Source organism: Platalea leucorodia, assembly GCF_965183815.1.
Source record: "Platalea leucorodia genome assembly, chromosome: 1".
In the NCBI taxonomy this organism is placed as follows: Eukaryota; Metazoa; Chordata; class Aves; order Pelecaniformes; family Threskiornithidae; genus Platalea; species Platalea leucorodia.
The window spans coordinates 20,984,972-21,003,779 of record NC_138823.1 but is presented as its reverse complement, the minus strand read 5'-3'; the positions used below and the strand labels follow the sequence as shown (position 1 = coordinate 21,003,779).

Here is an 18,808-nt window from a genome sequence, read left to right as displayed (position 1 = left end):
TTTTTTTTTTTTAATTATTATTACTCAGGACTCTTTTATATTCTCTTTTATTTTTACAGACACTTATATTAACTACTGGACTGAAATAAAAGCTAGATGTAGTTGATACTTTGGAGAAATTGTAATGGTCTATAGTTTTGTGTGTGTATAAACAAGCTGAAATCTCATTAAAGATAACATGTCTGCTGCTTAGCTAGCTGGATATTGGCAGAAATTGAAAGGAAAAAAAAAAAGCATGAGACACAATAACGAGTACTAAATTTTTTTTTTTCGATGAATTCTCTGTCAAATATACAAAAATATATTGGAGAACACATGAAAAAAAGCATCTTAAATAGTCCTTTTGAGATTTGGGGACAGGGTTAAATTGGTTTTTTTCATTCTCTCTGCTAGCTGGAACTATAATCTTACTTTTTTTTTTTTTTTTTTTAAGGTATGGCACAAATCCCACTTCTCTGAGCTCTAGATCAGAGAAGTTCTAAACTGCTGCATCTGAACGACCTAAATCCCCAATATCAGATCATTTTAAGAGTACTTCTCTAACACTGCCACAAAGTTCATGTGCCAGTTCTATGAAACAGGTTTTTTGTTTATTTTGGGTTCTTTTTTGTTTTGTTTTTTATCTGATAATTTACCTTTGAGCTTACAGATTTATAAAATACTTCCAAGTCATGCATATTATGACCATGCATATTCTACCATATTGTATACTGCAGTTATAATTCTAAAATGTTGTAAATGAAAATTAGGAGGCTCACATTTCAACACTTACTGATTTTGTGGAACAATGCTATTCTAAACTTTATGGTGAAAAACTGACTGAGGAAAACATAAGTAGAGTTTTTTTATAGATCAAGAAGGTGATATTTTCTATGCTTAGTGTATCTGTAGTCTGCATAGACACTGAATGAGAACTTCAGCTGTAAAAAGATGAGTGTCCTAGAAAATTGGAACATACCTGTATGTACAGGTAACACCAGAGGTAGGATAAATCCTTTGTTGTCATAGCTGATCATAAGAACTCTTAAATTTACATTTTCTTTCTTTGCTTCAAAAAGTCTCTTGTGGCTGGAACTCATGTTCTAGGATTTGGACAATTAATCTAGCAAAGAAACAATTTTGAGAAGGCTTCTTCCTTTACCTTGTGCTGACTTGACAATCCAGACCTTGAGGGTAATCGTATAATTCTATTAGTTCAATTAAATATACCACTAGTGGGTAAAATGCTGTACCGCAACATCCAGTATACTTCATCCTGAAGTGGTGTTCATACTTTTGAAGTGTTTGATATAGCTAACAAATTAAAATTCATCTCAGTCTTCTATTAGTAGTGCCAGAGCTCTTCTTTTTTAAATGAAAAGTAACTAATGAACAGCTTTGACATATGTGAATCGAGCCTAAGTACTTACTTAACGCTGTATATTTTGCACGTATGTGGAGTATCTTTTGAACAGTGGGAGGGTTGTCTAATTCAGTGTTGTGGGATATGCATTGAGAATACCTTCTAAAATACTTTCAAGCATGGATGACAGACTATCATAAGTAGAAATGAATGTTAGAATTATTCAAATGTTTTGTACTCTGAAGTTAATTCTGCTGATGCAATTTACGTAACAAAAAAAGGACAGGTAATTATTACTACCTATGTTGCCTCATCTCCTATTATTTATATGTACGTCCTATATACGTGTATTGCCTAATACAAAATTGGCTAATAATTTTGTTAAGTTCTTTTGTACATTGTGGATAGCTTACTTTTTCTTTACTAATAGGCTCTTCTCTTACGAAAGAAAAAAGACGGCATCGGTCTCACAAGTTTCTGCGTCTCAGGGTTGGAAAACCCATGAGAAAAACATTTGTTTCGCAAGCAAGTGCATCAATGCAACAGTATGCACAGAGGGATAAAAAACATGAATACTGGTTTGCTGTTCCACAAGAAAGGTAAGAAGGAGGTAGACTGTAAAAATCAACACTTTCCAATAGGTCTTCGAGGTTGTTTTTTTTTTTTTTTTTTTACTGCTCCATTCAAAATTTTTCAGTGACTGTGTCTATAAAGCAACACAAAAAAGGGTCAACAGCTGAGCATATTGATGACTGGCTTGTACTTAACACTGGAATACCTCATTACCATACTAAAGTTTTACTGATTTACTTGAGTTACTTGTAGGTTCAGCCAATAGTTTCTCATGGTATTATTTAGGCCTGTGTTTGTAGCAAGTAAATAATGAAAGAAAGATTCAAGTAAGTGGTGTCTGGTGAAGGAAGCGAGTTCTGCAACAAAGTTTTTAATGTCATTATCTGTGCTTCCCATTACTTGGAAACTTTCTAAAAATTCTCTCTACTTCTTAGAGCTCTGAGTTCAGAAGAGCTAGCGGGGGTTCTTTTGTCTTATCTTTTTATATGGAACATAAAGCTTTTCCAGGAAGCAACTTAGATATTTTTTCCAGTAGATATATTTAAGTTTGTTGCAGTGATTCAAAGACATGAGATGTCCATGCTCACTCACTGGTAAAGTCTTGAATTCTTAAATGATCTTTACTGCTAGGAAACTGTGATTTATTTTCAAGTTGAATGTGATTTTTGGGGGTATTGGAGATTATTGTATCCTTGTCAGAAGAGGGGGGGGAAAAGAGAAAGAGAAAAACAACAAAAAACTATCAGCTATCATCTTGTTTAAATACCTACACACAATGATCAAGTCACTTTTCCATGTTTTCTTTTGAGCTGAATGGCATAGAATGTCCAGTTGAGGCACTGCAGTTGAGGACAGATATGGATCAATTGGAGAGAGTCCTGAGGAAAGCAGCAAGACTAATTAATGCCTAGAAAGTGTAACATATAAAGAAAATTAGAAGTAAGTGGGGTTCTTTAATCTAAAGGAGAAAAGGTTGATTACAAACATAAAATCATTTCATACTTAAAAGTTGGCTGCAACAAGAAAGGCAGTAGTCTTTTTTTTTTTTTTTTTTTTTCCTGTCCACTGTGAATGGAGATGTGTAATGCACTGAAATTACATTAAATTATTTGAGTTTTCCAACAGGGAGAATCAAGTCTATGCTAGCGCATCACTAACCTGCTTTTAAACATCACCCCCGCTACCCCTACGTCGTGGAGACTATGCAATTTCTTGAGACAAATGTCTGTCACACTGATTCTGGTATAGCTAATCCTGTCTTGGCCAGGTGACCTTTTGTGGTTACAGTCAACTCAAATTTTCTTGTTCTATTCATATCACATTTAATTTGAAAACAGATAAATGTTTCACATATGGCAATGATGTCTAGGTCAGCTAATTAAAATGATCACTGCCTCTTTCAGTCACTTCTAATGTAGCAGAGCAAGTACTTATCTTCAGCATAAGGCAGAATTTATCATCTATTTCAGAAATAGTTCTTAGTGTACAGTCTATCTGATCTCCTTGGAAATTACTCCACCTATGAAGGGTTTCTCTCTTTAACTGCATGGGGAATTAGTAGTCTGTTCTTTATCCATCCAATGTGTGTCCTATATTTTTTTTACACAAAAAGTTGCATGTGGTGGTAGTGGGGTGTCTGTTTTCTTAATTCAGTGTCAACCTTCCTGAGTGCTACTCTGCATAGGTCGAAATATGTAGTGTCAACCCCGTCGTCTTTGTCACCTAGTGGTAAGAAAGAGAAAAAAGTAGTTATCTGATAAACTTGCATTATTTCAGTGTTCTTAATCTCAAATGAGCCGGTCTGGGAAGGATTGTCTTAGTTCCTTAAGCATCAGGTTTTATTTACTTTAACTGCTATAATTATACACAATTTCAAGTTCTTAAAAAGTTAAAATCAGGATTTTTAAAAAAAAATTTCCTACTTTTGTAAGACTTTTTTTTAAAATTGATACCTCATTCAGTGCATGAGGAGCCTGCAGCTTCTTGTTATGACTTTGTCATAGAACTTATCTAGCCCTATGCATCTGAAATGTTTTATTCTCTCTTACTGTAAGAGAAAGATTTGTCTTTTTTTTTTTTTTTTTTTTTTCCCTTTTGTCAGTGTTATCCAGGAACCTTAGTTTTAACAAGGGTGACTTTGAATAACTGACCCTGTTCGGAGACTATTGTTACACACCTGTGTGCTGCATCCTTTTAGGCATAGAGGCAGATCAAAATTATAGCTCCAGTTTTGAGAGACTTTGCTGTTCCGTATCTTTTGCTGTTCTTCCAGTATGCAGTTTTGCAAGGATTTAGTAAGGAGGGGGTGCGGGGGGGGAGTCCAAATATTGTTCTTCATGCTACTCCAGTATGCAGATTCACTGTAGCGAATATCTCTGAAGAGAAACATAAGGAATATTCAAACTCTTCGTAATCAGAGCTATAAAGCTCTGGCTCTGAAGCTGTCTTTCCTGTGATGAAAAGCTACTAGTGGATTCATTGCATATCCTTTTTTTTCTAAATGCCCCATCTGTGCACATATAGGAAATATTAAAACAGTATAGGCTGACATCTATTAGGATTGTAAATAACTTTCTTATGGGAATTTGGGCATTTTGTTCTTCCAAACTGGAGAACCATGCCATTTGTGGCAGATAACTTAAAAGGAGGTAACTTTTGTATCTTGATACTTACTGCAGTACTGCAGTTAGAAGAGTCTGTAGTTTATGATCAAGCTATATATATGCACACTTTCAGCCTTATTTTCTCATACCTGTAGTAATTCTCACAGTCTGTATAATTTTGGTTACATGTCTTGGGACTGTTGAGCTCTTCTTCAGGAGTGGGGAAAACAGACATGAAGGCATTTTTAAATTCCAGTTTTGTTTATGTTTTTATGTAATACTTTTTAAATAAAATATGAATCTCTAGTGTTTTATTTTGGCAGTTATTTTGATTGTAAACAGAGGTTTCCAACAAGACAGAAGTGCTTGAAGGACTGTACTTCTATATGAAAACATAGCTAGTCAGTTGCCAACTTCTTTCCTGTTTTTCCTCCAGTGTCAGCTTTGTATAATTAAAAAGGAAAAAAAATACTAACTAGCTTTTTTCAAAAGTCTCTGATATCTAGTAAAACATGAAATAGTAAGTATTTTCATTTTAACCTTAAATACTTCATAATTATTAGACATGACCTAAAAGATCACAAACTTACCTCATTTTTCTTTTCTGTATCATTATTTCACTTCTCCAGGACAGATCACTTGTATGTCTTCTTTATTCAGTGGAGTCCAGAGATATATGCAGAAGATACTGGGGAATCTCTTCGGGAACCTGGATTTATAGTGGTAAAAAAGAAGGAAGAGCCTGAAGCTAGTGAAGAATCTACTACTGAAGATGCTGCTAAAGAGTGGGAGGTAAGGAAGGACAGTGTCAAAGATTTTGTTTTTTAATACTTTCATAGGAACATAGTTAAAATAGTGTTAAATACTTTCCAATAAGAAAAACAAAGCAATGTGCTTTATTAGTTTGCTTACTATGATCATGAATGTTTAATTTATGCCATCCTAATGCTTTGCTCTAACACCAGTTCAGGGCAACATTTCATGATTGCAAGTCGTTCTTGTATGGAGCAAATTGTAACTTAAATCTCAGAGTTGAAAGGAATGTGAGTACAGCAAAGAAGTTGCAGCTTCGATGAAGCAGACTTAGTTTTCAGTCAAGTAGACTGACAGTTTACTTATTATTCCTGTATCTAGAATGTTGAATACTTATTGGTAAGTCTCAAAACAGGGATGAGACAACAAAAAAGGAAAATTAATCTATTAATGATGTGTTTTTCCAACAATCCAGTAATTGACTTCTCAGTTACAACTTCTTCATACATTAAGATGCTGTTGCATGGATTTTAGTAATATATTGTAACTGGAACTCTCTCTTTATTTTTTTTTTTTTTATAACAAACACATTTCTCCCATGTGAATCTGTGTCCACTGTGTTTCTATGGACACATCTTTACATGTCTACATGGTTTTGTTTTGTAGTGTACATACAGTTAAAGCACTTGTAGTCTTGTGCATTCAAGTGTCAGTCAAAAGTTTAATGATTCTTGTCATATATATTGTAGAAGTATCCCATCAGTACTGTTTAACTTGAGTCTCAGGGCAGCAGTTGCAATCTCTGACTATAAGACTGATTTTTTTCCTTTTTCTTCCCATTCCCCACTGCCCCTCAATGGAGCATGTTGAAATTAAGGAAGTCTATACTTCTGTTTTATGTACAGTGTAAAAAAAAAAAAAAAAACAAAACAAAAAAAACCCCAAACTTTAAAAACTGCAGTTGTCTAACTGTGGGTAACAGTTGTCGTCTTGCCTCCAAAATTTAGATTCATAGTAGAACTCTGACTTCAAGCTTCTCGCTTACTTAGCTGAAGTATTAGGCTGTGGTTACAAAACACTGTCTCTGCAGCTCAGTGATTTTGCATGGAGCATTTTTGCTTTGAGACACTGAAATTAGTATCATAAAAGCATGTCTTTGGAATCTTAATATTTTCAGCATATATACTGCTTGAGTATTTTTACTAGCAGTGTGTTTTGGTGTTGACTCTTCCTCAAAGCCTTTATAAGTATTTGATGTTTTAAAACTTACAGAATAATTTCTACAGAAAATAATATAAATTTTTCTTCAGAATTAAATCTTATAACTTTTTAAGGAGTTATTTCTGAAGATAGTAGAGGCAGTCCTTTTTCTACATGTATTAAAATCTGTGAGTTATTTACTACAGAATGAGGTCATGCCTTCAGCCTTTATTTAGGTCTCCTCTGGAAACAATTGTAAAAGACATATTTCAAAAACATTGTTATTTCCATATGTGTTATGTGAAAATTATGTCAAGTTTGTTTCTCTTAAGATTGTCGAATAATAATTGTCTGGATTTAGAAGTTAGTGTGATTAGTGAGATGGATGACTTTTTTTAAAAAAAGATGTTATGCAAGTACAAGGAATATGCTAATGTGGTCTTCTGTGCATTTTAACTTGAGTAATGTGACTTCTTATAACTGACTTCTAGCACAAATCTGAAAGCTGTTAAAAATTAACTTTTTAATCAGATATGTTTGACAGTACCAGATGGTTCAACCTGTCATTACATACAACTGCATTTTAGTGGCTTTTAACATATGTGCCAGAAAGTATCAGTACATACAGGGAATTGCAGCTGTTGTTGTCATACCCATTATTCCCATTGAATTTCAGTCATTAGTTTTAATCAATATACTTACTTCCTTCAATCCAACAAGCTTTTTCTCTGTCAGCTCTTGATCCAGGTGTAATCTAAGATGGCAGGTGAACAGTATCATTGAAACCTTTTTGTGGGTATTAGGATGAAAAATAGGCTGCCTTCTTCAGAACACAGTGATGGGAAACTTAGGGTGGAAGGGAAATGGAAAGTGAAATCTTGATGTACAAATGCAGCATGAAGTACTGTTCATTTACCGAAAGAGGAAGCTAGTGGAGTAGCTTTCTTTTCCAAAAAGTGTTCTCTGCTATCACTGTACAATATCTTAAAACTGGAGAAACAGGGAAGAGGATTAATGGGTAACCCAGGTGTGGTGCTCTGAGACAGCTTTTCCTTCTTTGATAGTCCTATGTAAACACATTCAGCTGCAGCTTTTTATCAAGAGACTTAAAGGAAGTACAGTGCATTTTAGTGGAAAAGCTATTATGGGAAGAAGGAACAAGCAAAAGCAAAGATCAGTAACATATAAAACAAGTAGGAGGGGTTGGTGTACAGGTTTATTAACTGAATCTTACTTTGAACTTACTCCAATTTTTCATCTGCTTATGCTTTCTTCTTCTACCTGTATAGAGCGTATATTTCCTATCAGCCTTTTCCCTGAAGTAATCCTATAGATGTAATCTCAGCTGATCTAGTGGCAAAGAGATCAAGAATCCTGCTGTCATGTTAAACACTGGTTTGATCAAACATGGCACTGTATGAAGTGTCCAAAAAAAAAAAAAAAAAGAAATCCAGGGACTCCTTTAGCTGATTCTTTGTATTATATGCTACACACGTAATAGATAACTGACCTACTAGAAATAACCATGAATCTACTACTATCTAACATTATCATCAGTAAAGGTGACTGATAGTTGTCAGTTCCTCAGAGTTTAAAACAGAGCCTGTGTAGGGTACCTTGTAGCTCCTGTTGCTGATGATGTTCCTCAGTATCTGCCTTCCTGAGAGGCCTCTGCCTGTCCCATTGGCAAAGCTCTCTAAAAAGGATACTCCTTCACATAAGATCAGTCCATGCTAAAAACTTCTCTCTGGTGTCCACTAGAAATGAATAGACAAGAATTTTATTTTATAAATTATGTAAGAAATGAAACTGTTCTGCTAGGTTCGTGGTGGTGTTATCCCCATCCGTTTTCCTCCAATTTCTCTTTTTTACCTTCTTATACTTAAGAGAATGGGCATATTCCAAGGAAGAGGGCGTTTTGGGTTGTGTGGGGGTTTTTGGTTGGTTTGGTTGGTTGGTTTTTTTTGTTGTGGTTCTCTTTTTTTTTTTTTTTTTTTTTTTACCATCTCTACTGAGCCTTGGGGATATAAAGTATATATACCATGGTATTCTTTTTATTAATTAGTGTGTATAAGTTCAAGTGCTAATGACTTTCTTTATCTGTTAGCACAAATAATTAATACTGTTTAGAAACTCATGTGTTGATAAACAAATACTTTCTCCAAAGCATATTCTGTACTTGCATCTAAACATGGCAAGATTTGACAGCAAGCTGACTGTTCCTGTTGTGCAGTGCCTTGGAAACAACTTCCGTCGGTGCTTTATGGTCTAATTTTGTTTCCTTTTTAAGTTCAAGTTGTGTATATAGTAATGTGTGTAGAAATTAATGATGTAGTGTTAAGGTGCTTGCTGTTAGGTAGTTGCTGATGCATTAACATTTTGGTGCCAATTAGTACCACAGATGGAAAGCCTTAAGGAGTTGTCACCTGGTGTTGGTAAAGGCATGGTACCATAGTATTTGAAAGCAGGGATGGGTCCTCAAGCACTGCTAATAGGATTGGTTTTATGAAGTTTAAGATGAGTGAAAAGGAAAAACTGCTTGAATTCTCCTACAGTCTCCAAATCCTGGTTGAGAAATGAGTTTTCAAGTAACACAACTGTTTCCTGTTTCTATATAATAACTGCTAATAGTTTCTTATAGCTGCATAAAAGATTGCTTTTTGGAGTGTTGTTGACATTCCCTGTAAAGGATAAATGTTATTCCATTGCATATATGTTGTATATTTTAAAAAACCAAAACCAAACAAACAAAATTCCAACAGATCAGAGCACAAATTATGAACCACACTTGGTCATAGAACAACTTGAAGAGAGAAGTGCTGCCCAGTATGCATTATTTTGTATAACCTTTCTTACAGACTCTAACTTTTTTAATTCAGGAAAAAAAATCTGCACTTTTTTTTTTTAAAAGAGGTGGGAGTGGGAAGTGATATCTCTGTGATTCCTGAGTCCTAGAAATTCCAATTATCCAGTTATTCTACTGTTGTTTTCCTAAAACGGATTGTAAAACCTTGATGGGCTAGTTTCCACTGCTGTTGCTATATGAAGTGACAAGTGGCATTTTGAAGTTGACCATTGGAGAAAAAAAGACGTGGAAGACAAGTATTCATGTAAAATGTCATTAACTGTATCAGGGATCTAGTATAGAGTTAAATGAGGTAAATCAACTTTCCACTGAACTTGTGTGCACATAAAGTGTGCTGATAAGCTCAAATATTTTTCTACAGAGGTTAGCATGCACGTGTAAATAATGCATTAAAATCTTTAGAGAATCAGTTTACCATATCTGGGGAGGAAGGACAACTGAAACTAATTTTCCAAGCAAAGTTTTTACAGTTTTAATAATGCCAGATAGAAAGGAAATTGCTGTGCTCTAACAATTCAGCACAGGGAGGAGGGCATTAGAGGGAAAACAATGGAAACGAGTACTTGAGTAAGAAAAATTAGTGCATAAAGGAGAAGTGACGCAATTTATGCTTTCCCATGTGAGTTTTATCATAAAATTTTTGCACCTTCTATTTGTATCTAATTAAAGGACTAGTTGGTCTCTTGGGGGAGGAGGGGGAGAAGGAAAAGAAATTGGAGAGATCAGAAAACCTTAATTTGCTTATTTAATGCTTCATCTGCTGGTCTGTGAAGCTAATTCTCAAAATTAATACATTCCTTGAACAATAAAGGGACCTGGTCTGTTGTGTTCTTTAAGTAGTCAACTTTTTTGATAGGGAGCTGGAAAACTGGGCTGCACTGTTATATTGACTGTATGTGTATAAATACACTTTTTATTTCTGTATGTCATAAAGGCTTATTGATTTAGACTGCTAATCTAGCTTTAGATTCCAGATTGGAATCTAGAACAATCAAAACAATATCTATTTAAGGTACTGCAGCTGTTAAGTGTCTTTATCATCATGCAACATATATATTGGAAATACAGGATTTGTGCTGCATGGATCAGATATCTGGTCATCAGAGTATTGATGCAAAAACAATATAATTACTGAGTGTGGCCACAGCTAAATGTTTCAGAGGCATTAAAGAAATTTCATCTTGGGCACTTGTGAAGAAATTGGTTAAGGAAATGAGTTCCAATTTAAACCTGAAATCTGTTAAGGAAACAGAAGAATTGCTCTGTACTAAAATAATATTTAAAACTTAAAATAATATTTAAAACTTAAATATTTAAAGTGTTGATTCTTCCCCCCCCCCCCCCCCCCCCCTGTCATTTGATCTTATTTATTGCTGTTCAGGGTATTATTGTTATTCAGGATTGAGTCATACTTCAGGTCCCCATAAATCTAAATAGTCATCCACAAGATACTTGAAAACAGGAAATTTCTTGTCTTAGGACCTGCAAGCTGGTCTTAAAGTAGTTGGAAGCTCATCTGTTTTATTGTTTCCATTAGCTTTTCAATTGTTTGGAAAATACAGAGAATCGGATTGATTTAAAGCTATCTAGAGGTTAACTTCCAAACGAAGCATGAGTTGATAAATATTTGCAAATTATTTTTCCCAGATTCTCTGGGTCATGTTCTGGACTTGCATTTCATAATCATTACCTTTTGGTTTTGCGTATTAAATTTTCGTAGAAAATATAGATACAATAGTTCTGGAAAGCAGTACTCTGTAGTAACTCACTTGTCAAACTGAATTTCAGTTGGAACTTTAGACATGGTTTGAAAATGTTTACTAGATCAAGCCGATAGTTGCAAATGAAGTTCTGCCTTCGTGAAACGGTATTTGAGTTAGACAGTCAACATTTCAACATTAACAAAACTGTAACTTCTGGAGTGTCCTGAAATTCTATTTTTGTGTATTTGTAGAAACATCAAGGTCACAAACAGTGATTATGTTTCCTGGTCAGGTAGCATCTGAAGAAAGTTTTTCAAGATTGGAGTATTGGACATAGGTGCTTAAGTTCTTCGTAGGATCTGGACTGTAACCTACTTCTGTATTAAAAGAGGCATTCCAGTTTCAGTATGCACTGCTGTCTCAAGTTTTTGTATTCTTAATCATGTTTTTCTATAAATTTGCTTCCATTCTCTATGCTTCAGTGCCTGGATGCTAGTGAAACAGCTGCTTGTTGTGTCTCACATATTTTAAAATGCGGTACAATCATAATGCTGTATGACAAGCTGGATAATAGTGGATCAGCAGAGAGAAGAGGAAGCCTGGAAGTTGTAGGGTTCTTGAATGAAAGATGCACCACATTAACAGTCCTCAAAATAAGAATATTTTTCCAATGTGCGTCTTGAAAGGTTGTCTCTTTATTATAGTATATTGGATATACAAGCTAGATCATTGTTCGCTTTTTACATCATGCATTGTCTGTTAAGAAATTGGATGTGTCACTATGCATGTGTTGCTGTGCGTTAACAAGCATGTTTAATGGGCTTTGCTCTTGTACTGGAAGATGAGTCTCTTGAATTTCAGCAGCCATGTGCAGTACTAGAAATGTTTCTGTTAATTTATTGTGATTGAGGAGAGAGTCTGGTGCCATTAACATAATGCAGTGTCCTTTTGTAGAGACTGGTAACTGTCATTCTTGCTTTTTCAATTAACTTGAGCAAATATTGTGCTCTCTAAACTTCATGCATGGGATATTTCTTGCTTTGCTCTATTTATTTTCTCTATTCAATCTATTTGGAATATATTTATAACTTGTAAGTGAAATTCAGATGTTTTCACTACTTGGAGCTGTCCTATGGTTAGAATCATGAATGTAGAATTGTAACTGATGATTGTTTCATGTATCTAATAGAGAGAACTGGGGCAGTCCCTCTGCTAAAAGTTGAAGCAGAATCATTCAACTAAAAAGCTTGTGCTTTTGAGACTCTTGATGGCTTTCAGCGTACCTTTGAAAATCGTGAGGAAAATTTTGTGGATGGAAAAATGCTGCTTTTTTTTCCCCTTCCCCTAAGCTGCTGAAAGGAAACAAAGGATGACTTCTCGAATTAGACTTCCTTTCTCATGGAAACATTATCGGCCAACTAAGCAGCTGTGCCAGTCCGTGTTGTACTGGATACCACAGGAGGTGGCTTTTGTACTGTTTAGTGTGTTCCTTGTAGCAGGAAAGGGGGAAGGGATCAGAGCTCAGTTAACTGTAATCCCATGTTAGCTTCACCTGAAACAACTATTACAAAGATCCGGTTGTTCTAGAAGGCAAAGTAGTAGTTATGCTTAGGAGCCAGTACCTGATTTTTATTATTATTATTATTTTTTAATTGTATTTTAAGTTCATTACTCCTGAACTTGGCACTCTTTCCTTAGTCATCTGAAAGGCTTTTTGTACCAAATAGAACTTGTCTGCTTTTATTAAAGATATTATTTTATTAAAGATAAACCAGACCTTAATTCAGCTGACTTTTGTGTGCCTTATGTCATCAAAATACGAAACTGCCTTCCTTTCACCTAGTGGGATTCCTTCCAAAGATGACAATTTAGGTGGCCTGAGCATCTAAATTAGGTGTCTTCCTAATCTTGAAGTTCTTGGCAACTTATATCCTGAAACTATAATACAAGGAGTAAACATACAGAATGTACATCTCTTATCAGAGCTGTAAAATGCTATTCTAAATTTTTAAATATTATAAGACTTATAAGAGTTTATAATTCTAGACTTGGTTTCTGTCATATTATACTAATGGGTAGCGAAACTATGCTATTTTAAACACTACTTGAGGCAGCTTTCAGTTTTTTCTTTTGGGCTCTTTGATGGGAGTTTTTGTTATAATCTGTGAAACATGCCTGTTAGATGTAATTAAATAGCAATCTCATCTCTAAAAATACATTCTAACAAGTAGATAGGCTACTGAAAGTGAAACTAATGTCATTGCTTATTGATTTGTTTGTTCCCAGGCAAACCAATACAACAGCATAAAAACAAGCTTTCTTCTCATCAGTCAAAAATGCAAATGACTTATGAATTGCACTGAGGCACTCGAGTTACACAATCTGGTTCCTGTGATTTATGTTTTTCTCAATTTTCAGGGCTGCTTCTGAAACCGGAGTATTAAATTCTGAGAACAATCTTATTTTGTACATATGCCTCATATAATCTTCTCAGGAGATGCTCGGGGATGCTTATCTTCAGTGCACCACACTTGTGGCTTTTCCTCACAAAACCTGGTCACCTACACGGCCGCTTCATGTGCAAGTTCTAAAGAAAACTGAGTAATTATGCCCTCCCTGCCCCCCAGTATCCCCTCCTGTAAGAGGGAAGAAGCAGGGAAATGAATTACTTTTTACTAATGTAATATCGATCAAAAAGCATGCATATTGAATATAGGGATTGTAGAATTCAACATCACAACTTTTCTATCGCTGTGGTATCAGGAACTGTGTTAGCTACTAGGGGAAAGAGAATAATGCCATCTGACCAAACGGCAAAGATGTTCTTGCACACCCAGTATCCAGTCTTCCTACACAAGTTTATGGAGAGTTATTGTACTTGCTAACCCGTACCTAGGTTATGAGATGTTATCAGCTGATAACTTTAAATCTGGTATTGCAAAAGGTATAAATAGATAATTTATTTGGAGTGAAAATAAAACATTTCATAAGTTGTACCTGTATTTGTTGGCACTCTCCTTTTTCTCTGCTGCTGCTTTTCAATATTTTTTAAGACAGATCAGTTTATTAGAAAAAACATCATCATGAATAACAATTACTGAAAAGACCATGTGCTTCTGCCTTGAACATTGATTGTGTGGAGATATTTAACTTGGTTGCAAACTAACAATGACAATAACAAGATTATCATTGAGTGTAATTAGATATGTTTCGTTTTGCTCTGTTGTCTAGGCAGCGAATAGGTGGACACTCTGAAGTGTGTGCTGCTGTTGTGCACATAGGTCGGGTCTGAGCCGGTATTCCTCTCTAGAATCTTTTTAGTTAAGAACTTACACGGCAAGGCATATATTAACTAGCAACAAGAGATGAGGTTCTGATTCAAATTAACAGATCAGTAATACAACCCGCAAATGCACAAAAGAATAAAAGGGCAGTTTATTTTATTTATCTTTAATTAGGGGATGCTCCTGGGGTCAAGCTTCTTGTGTGGGCTTCTTTCTCTGGCTTAATAGAAATATATCTTCCACCAATTTGGAAAAAAGACTGTTAAAGGGCTGGGGTGGAGGTCAGTCACAAGAGAAAGCTTTTCCCACTTGTCGGACTTCGCTGTTTCGTGGTGGTGCTCAGGCTCTCCTGACCTGCTTTCCACCCGCCCACCCCCTCCAGCAGATGCTCCCAGCTGCAGGGCAGCTATTAGCTGGTGGGAGCTGCTGCTGCTGGAAGACTGAACATCAAAACAGACTGGCAGGAGGTCCGATAGAGTTACTAGTGCATTTATTCCCATTCAACTTTGCAACTATAATTACATGAAAAAGCCAGTTGTCAGATCTAACACAGACATTTGTTGCGCTCTTTTCTTTTGAGCAAGTTTTTCAAATCCTCTTGAGGAGCTCTGGGAGGAGCCAGTTTTGTTTAGAGAGAAGCTAAAAACATCCACGTAAGTTGTTTGAATTGTTTAAGATTAAATGTTCTAGAAAAAAAAAATGGTGTGATGGCCCAGATTCTTTTCTTCCTCCCCCAGTTTTGGAGGAACAGTGTATTGGCTAGTGTTAGGGAAGAATGTGTTTTTTTTCTGAGGGGAAAAAAATGGCGGGGGGGGGGGGGGCGGGGAAGGTTGCTAGAATAGGCTGTGGGGGAGTTAGTTGTGTGGCTAGCTTTTGCCTTTTGGCTTAGAAGTTGCGTGTCCAGAGATAGTTCGAAATAGGTTTTTTTGCATACTCTCCACTCCTCTAAGAGTTGCCAGACTTTGCCGGGGGGTGGGAGAGATTGTAGCTCGTATTTGCTTTTTTATGTTGGTTATAATTTTCTCATTTGAAACAGTGTTAAGGTTGTCTATTTTTTTGTTCTTCTCTTACCTCAGTATTAGCTTGCATATTATTTTTTTAAAAAAATCAAATAAATGGGCATATCATTTATTGTTTGAATCTTACAACATTTGACTGTGTATCTAGTGTATTATTGTATATTTTGAGTTTCCTAAATCCCAGCTTTCAATGTCCCAGTGAGAAAAGTGTTCTTACTCGCCACCTTAATATTTCTCATAAGTTGGAACAAATTGATTTTTAGAGCTACCAGCTCCTGAGGAAGCTTTTACTGAAAAGAAAAACATTTGAGTTAGATACTAATGCAAGGTGAGGTGTTCCAGTGCACAGGGCTACAGTAGCGGTAAGTACACGTTCTGGTACTGGTTTTCTGTACTTGGGCATCTTGGCTTTTAGATCATAATGCAACAGCACGAGAGAGCAATGGTTTAATGTTGTTGTGTTGCTGCCTGCCACTGCCCTGGACTATTTAATACTTTTACTCAGGACTCAGAGCACTGGGTGCTTTGGGAGGAGCGGGGGGGGGCGGGGGGGAAGCCTCCCAGTGCTACTACAAGGAAATTCTCAAATTTATTTATCTCAAATTTGTCTCAAACATATTACTGTTGCACACACCTGTTTAAACACACGCCTGTTTAAATAAACATCCTTCCTTAATCAAATCATGATTCCAAAAATACTTTATTGCTGGGGCTAGCATTTAACCCATACGGCAAGTTTAGCTTATAGACAAAAGGATGCATTTTCTTCTTGTAGCTTACAAAACTGAAAATGCTGTGAGGTTAGCAGTTTCTGAATACTTTAAAACCTTTTTTAAAAAGAATATTTTTTTAAAAAACTTTACTGACCACTTTTTTAACTGATTCTGAACTCTAAGAAATAACGGACAGGGTTTAAATACAGTTGCCAACATAAGGAAGACAAACTATTATTTTAATATTGAGTGCAAATTTGTTACCATTAGAACTTGTTTATGAACAATTATAGTGTAACAGAATATTGCAAGCAGTTCTTGGGGTTTTTTTTTGTATTCTTCAGTATTGTATAAGAAAAATTAAGTTCTGTATCTTTAAATATTTTAGCCTTTTTAACAAACTAGTGCTCTGCAACCGCACTTGAATACAGGAAACCTTTCTTCTTCTGTACCGTCACCATTTGCGATACATCCCCCTACTGTACACTCGTTCATTTGCTCCCTGCCATGTCAGTCAAATGTGTGCATCCAGCAAACTATCCTGTCACCGTCGTGGGGCTCTGCCTGTGCCTGGAACTGACAGCAGGTACAGAGAATGCTTTCAAACAGCTTTGAATGATTTTTTTTTTTTCTTTTTTTTCTTTAATACCTTTTTTAGCTTCATTTTATTTTTAGAAGGGAAATGTCTCGTCTCTGGTATGGGAAGAAGGGAAGAAAGCACCAGCCAGTTAATCATAAATACGCTCTGGTAATTTTCAGTGTAGTATGTTCATTTCTGTTATTGCATTCTTGTAATGTTGTGGTGCAGAGACAGTTTCTGGAAGTTTAAATTTTGAATGTGGAAACAGGGTGCTAACTCGCAAATTTTCATTACTTTTAGGTGCATAACCTAATTGCTGGTATTCCATTGGCATTAGATAAGAGAAACTACTTGGAGCATCAAGGGGTTCAACAGTTTTAGGGTGTTTTTTTTCTTTTCTTTGGAGTAATCCATTGTTTCAACAAAAATGTCATTTATAGCTAAATACTGTGAACAGTAGTTTGCACTGGCATTTAATTAGAGAACTGTAAATCTCCTGAGTTACCATTTGATTATACCTTCTCAGAAGTCATTCAGCCATATGAAGGTCTGTTAATACTTCTAAATTGTTGGAGATGAGTATGCTGTAGTCCCGCTCTCACATTCATAATGAAGGGGGGACCAGTACCACTGTTCTTACAGTTTATTATATTTATGAAAGTAACTGTGGCATTTTTTCAGTGTTGTTTTCCCCAAGAAGACTTAAATTTGTAATAGTATGTAAAGGAAATGGTTCTCAGTGAGCCTTGCAAAACAGTAATATCTTGGGGATAGGGAGGAAGTGATCCTGACAGTATATTTGTTGTGCTTTTACCAGCTGGTAGATCTGGAAGATATTTTTCATTCACACTGCCTGTGACAGGCTTTTTACTGTCTTTAAAAGAGTTACAGAGCTCTGGGTTTTGGTTGACTTTGGGTTTTATTTTGGTCTTTACTTGTAGCCAGGTTACTTGCAGAATGTCAAATTGTCATGTGGCAACAACTGGTTCTGTAAACATGTGTTCCTAACTAACAAAATATTTTTGAAATAATAGGCTTTTAATTTTCCCCTGTGGCAATGGAATATAGAATGGTGATGTCATTCCTGAATTAACTCAAATACAAATTGAGCATACCCTGTAGCAGTGTAAAAGGTATCTGAAGTTTACCAAGAATGTGTTCTTTAATATATATCTATATATCTACATATATAGATATATTTTGCCCAGCTAATTAAACAAGTAGTATCCCTTGTTATAATTATTTCCCTTAGGACCAACACTTCATTTTAGCCAGAGTGTAACTATGCTAATAAAAGCAATAGTTACCAGCTCTTAAGGAGAGGTCGAACTGAAGAAAACTGTATGAGAATAGTCTTTGCTGTGAGAGAGGTAGAGAACAGATTATTTTAATGTGTAAAACAAGTCAAATCAGAAAACAGGGTATAGAAGTATCTACAGATGGGAATATTTTTAAAATGTTGCTATGTCGACAAGACATGCTCTATTCTTGAAGTTCCCTTTTTTCCTTCAATGAATGATCATAAAGCTAATGTGCAAGTGTAACCTTCTTACAGAAAAGAGGGAAGGAATATTGGTGCCATTATTTCTGTGTTATGCAAGACAAAGTGGGAAGCATGTGAAAAAGACTGGCAGCATATATAAAGTACAAATTTTCGACTAAATGTTTCATTAGTGGTTGTTCTGAAATGTGGATGAAAACCCATCTAATATGAAATAACATAATTGCTGGACCAAATGGAGTGATATAATAAAACAAGAATACTTGCTTGAAGCAACTAAGTTGCCCTGGATTATTTACTGGAAAGGCCTTTGTTATTTTCATGGTGATAGAGTAAATTTGGGCTGACCATTGTAGGGGTTCGAGACTTTTCCAGAATAAAAATAAAATCAAAATCTTAGTAACTAATCAAGGTATTAGGCTCCCCCTTCAAAAAGCCAGTAATGTTGGTTTCCCACTTTTTTTAATAAATGTTTGGTATTTACTGTGTCCCTTTATTGTCCTGCAACAGAAGAGATGCCAGTCAGTTTCTAGAATGTCAAAAATGCTGGCAACCATTCTTCTGTCAAAGCACTTTAGACAAAAGACATCAGACAGTGCAAGAGAACAAAAGGTGGATTGCCTTCTTTGGGAATGCTTGTCCTGCCCCAAATGCTTTGCGGAGCTTCTAGG

At 35.6% G+C, this 18,808-nt stretch overlaps 1 protein-coding gene across 3 annotated transcripts in view; it reads left to right on the top strand.

Annotated features, from left to right (window-relative positions):
- OXR1 (oxidation resistance 1) overlaps positions 1–18,808 on the top strand; it is a gene marked incomplete at its 5' end in the record, with an annotated part of 88,407 nt that overhangs the window by 46,742 nt on the left and 22,857 nt on the right. For all 3 annotated transcript variants that reach the window (XM_082326684.1, XM_082326683.1, XM_082326682.1), the window contains 2 exons: positions 1,773–1,941; positions 5,148–5,310. In XM_082326684.1, coding sequence (XP_082182810.1) covers positions 1,773–1,941; positions 5,148–5,310 — 332 coding nt within the window. The remainder of the gene's footprint in view (positions 1–1,772; positions 1,942–5,147; positions 5,311–18,808) is intronic.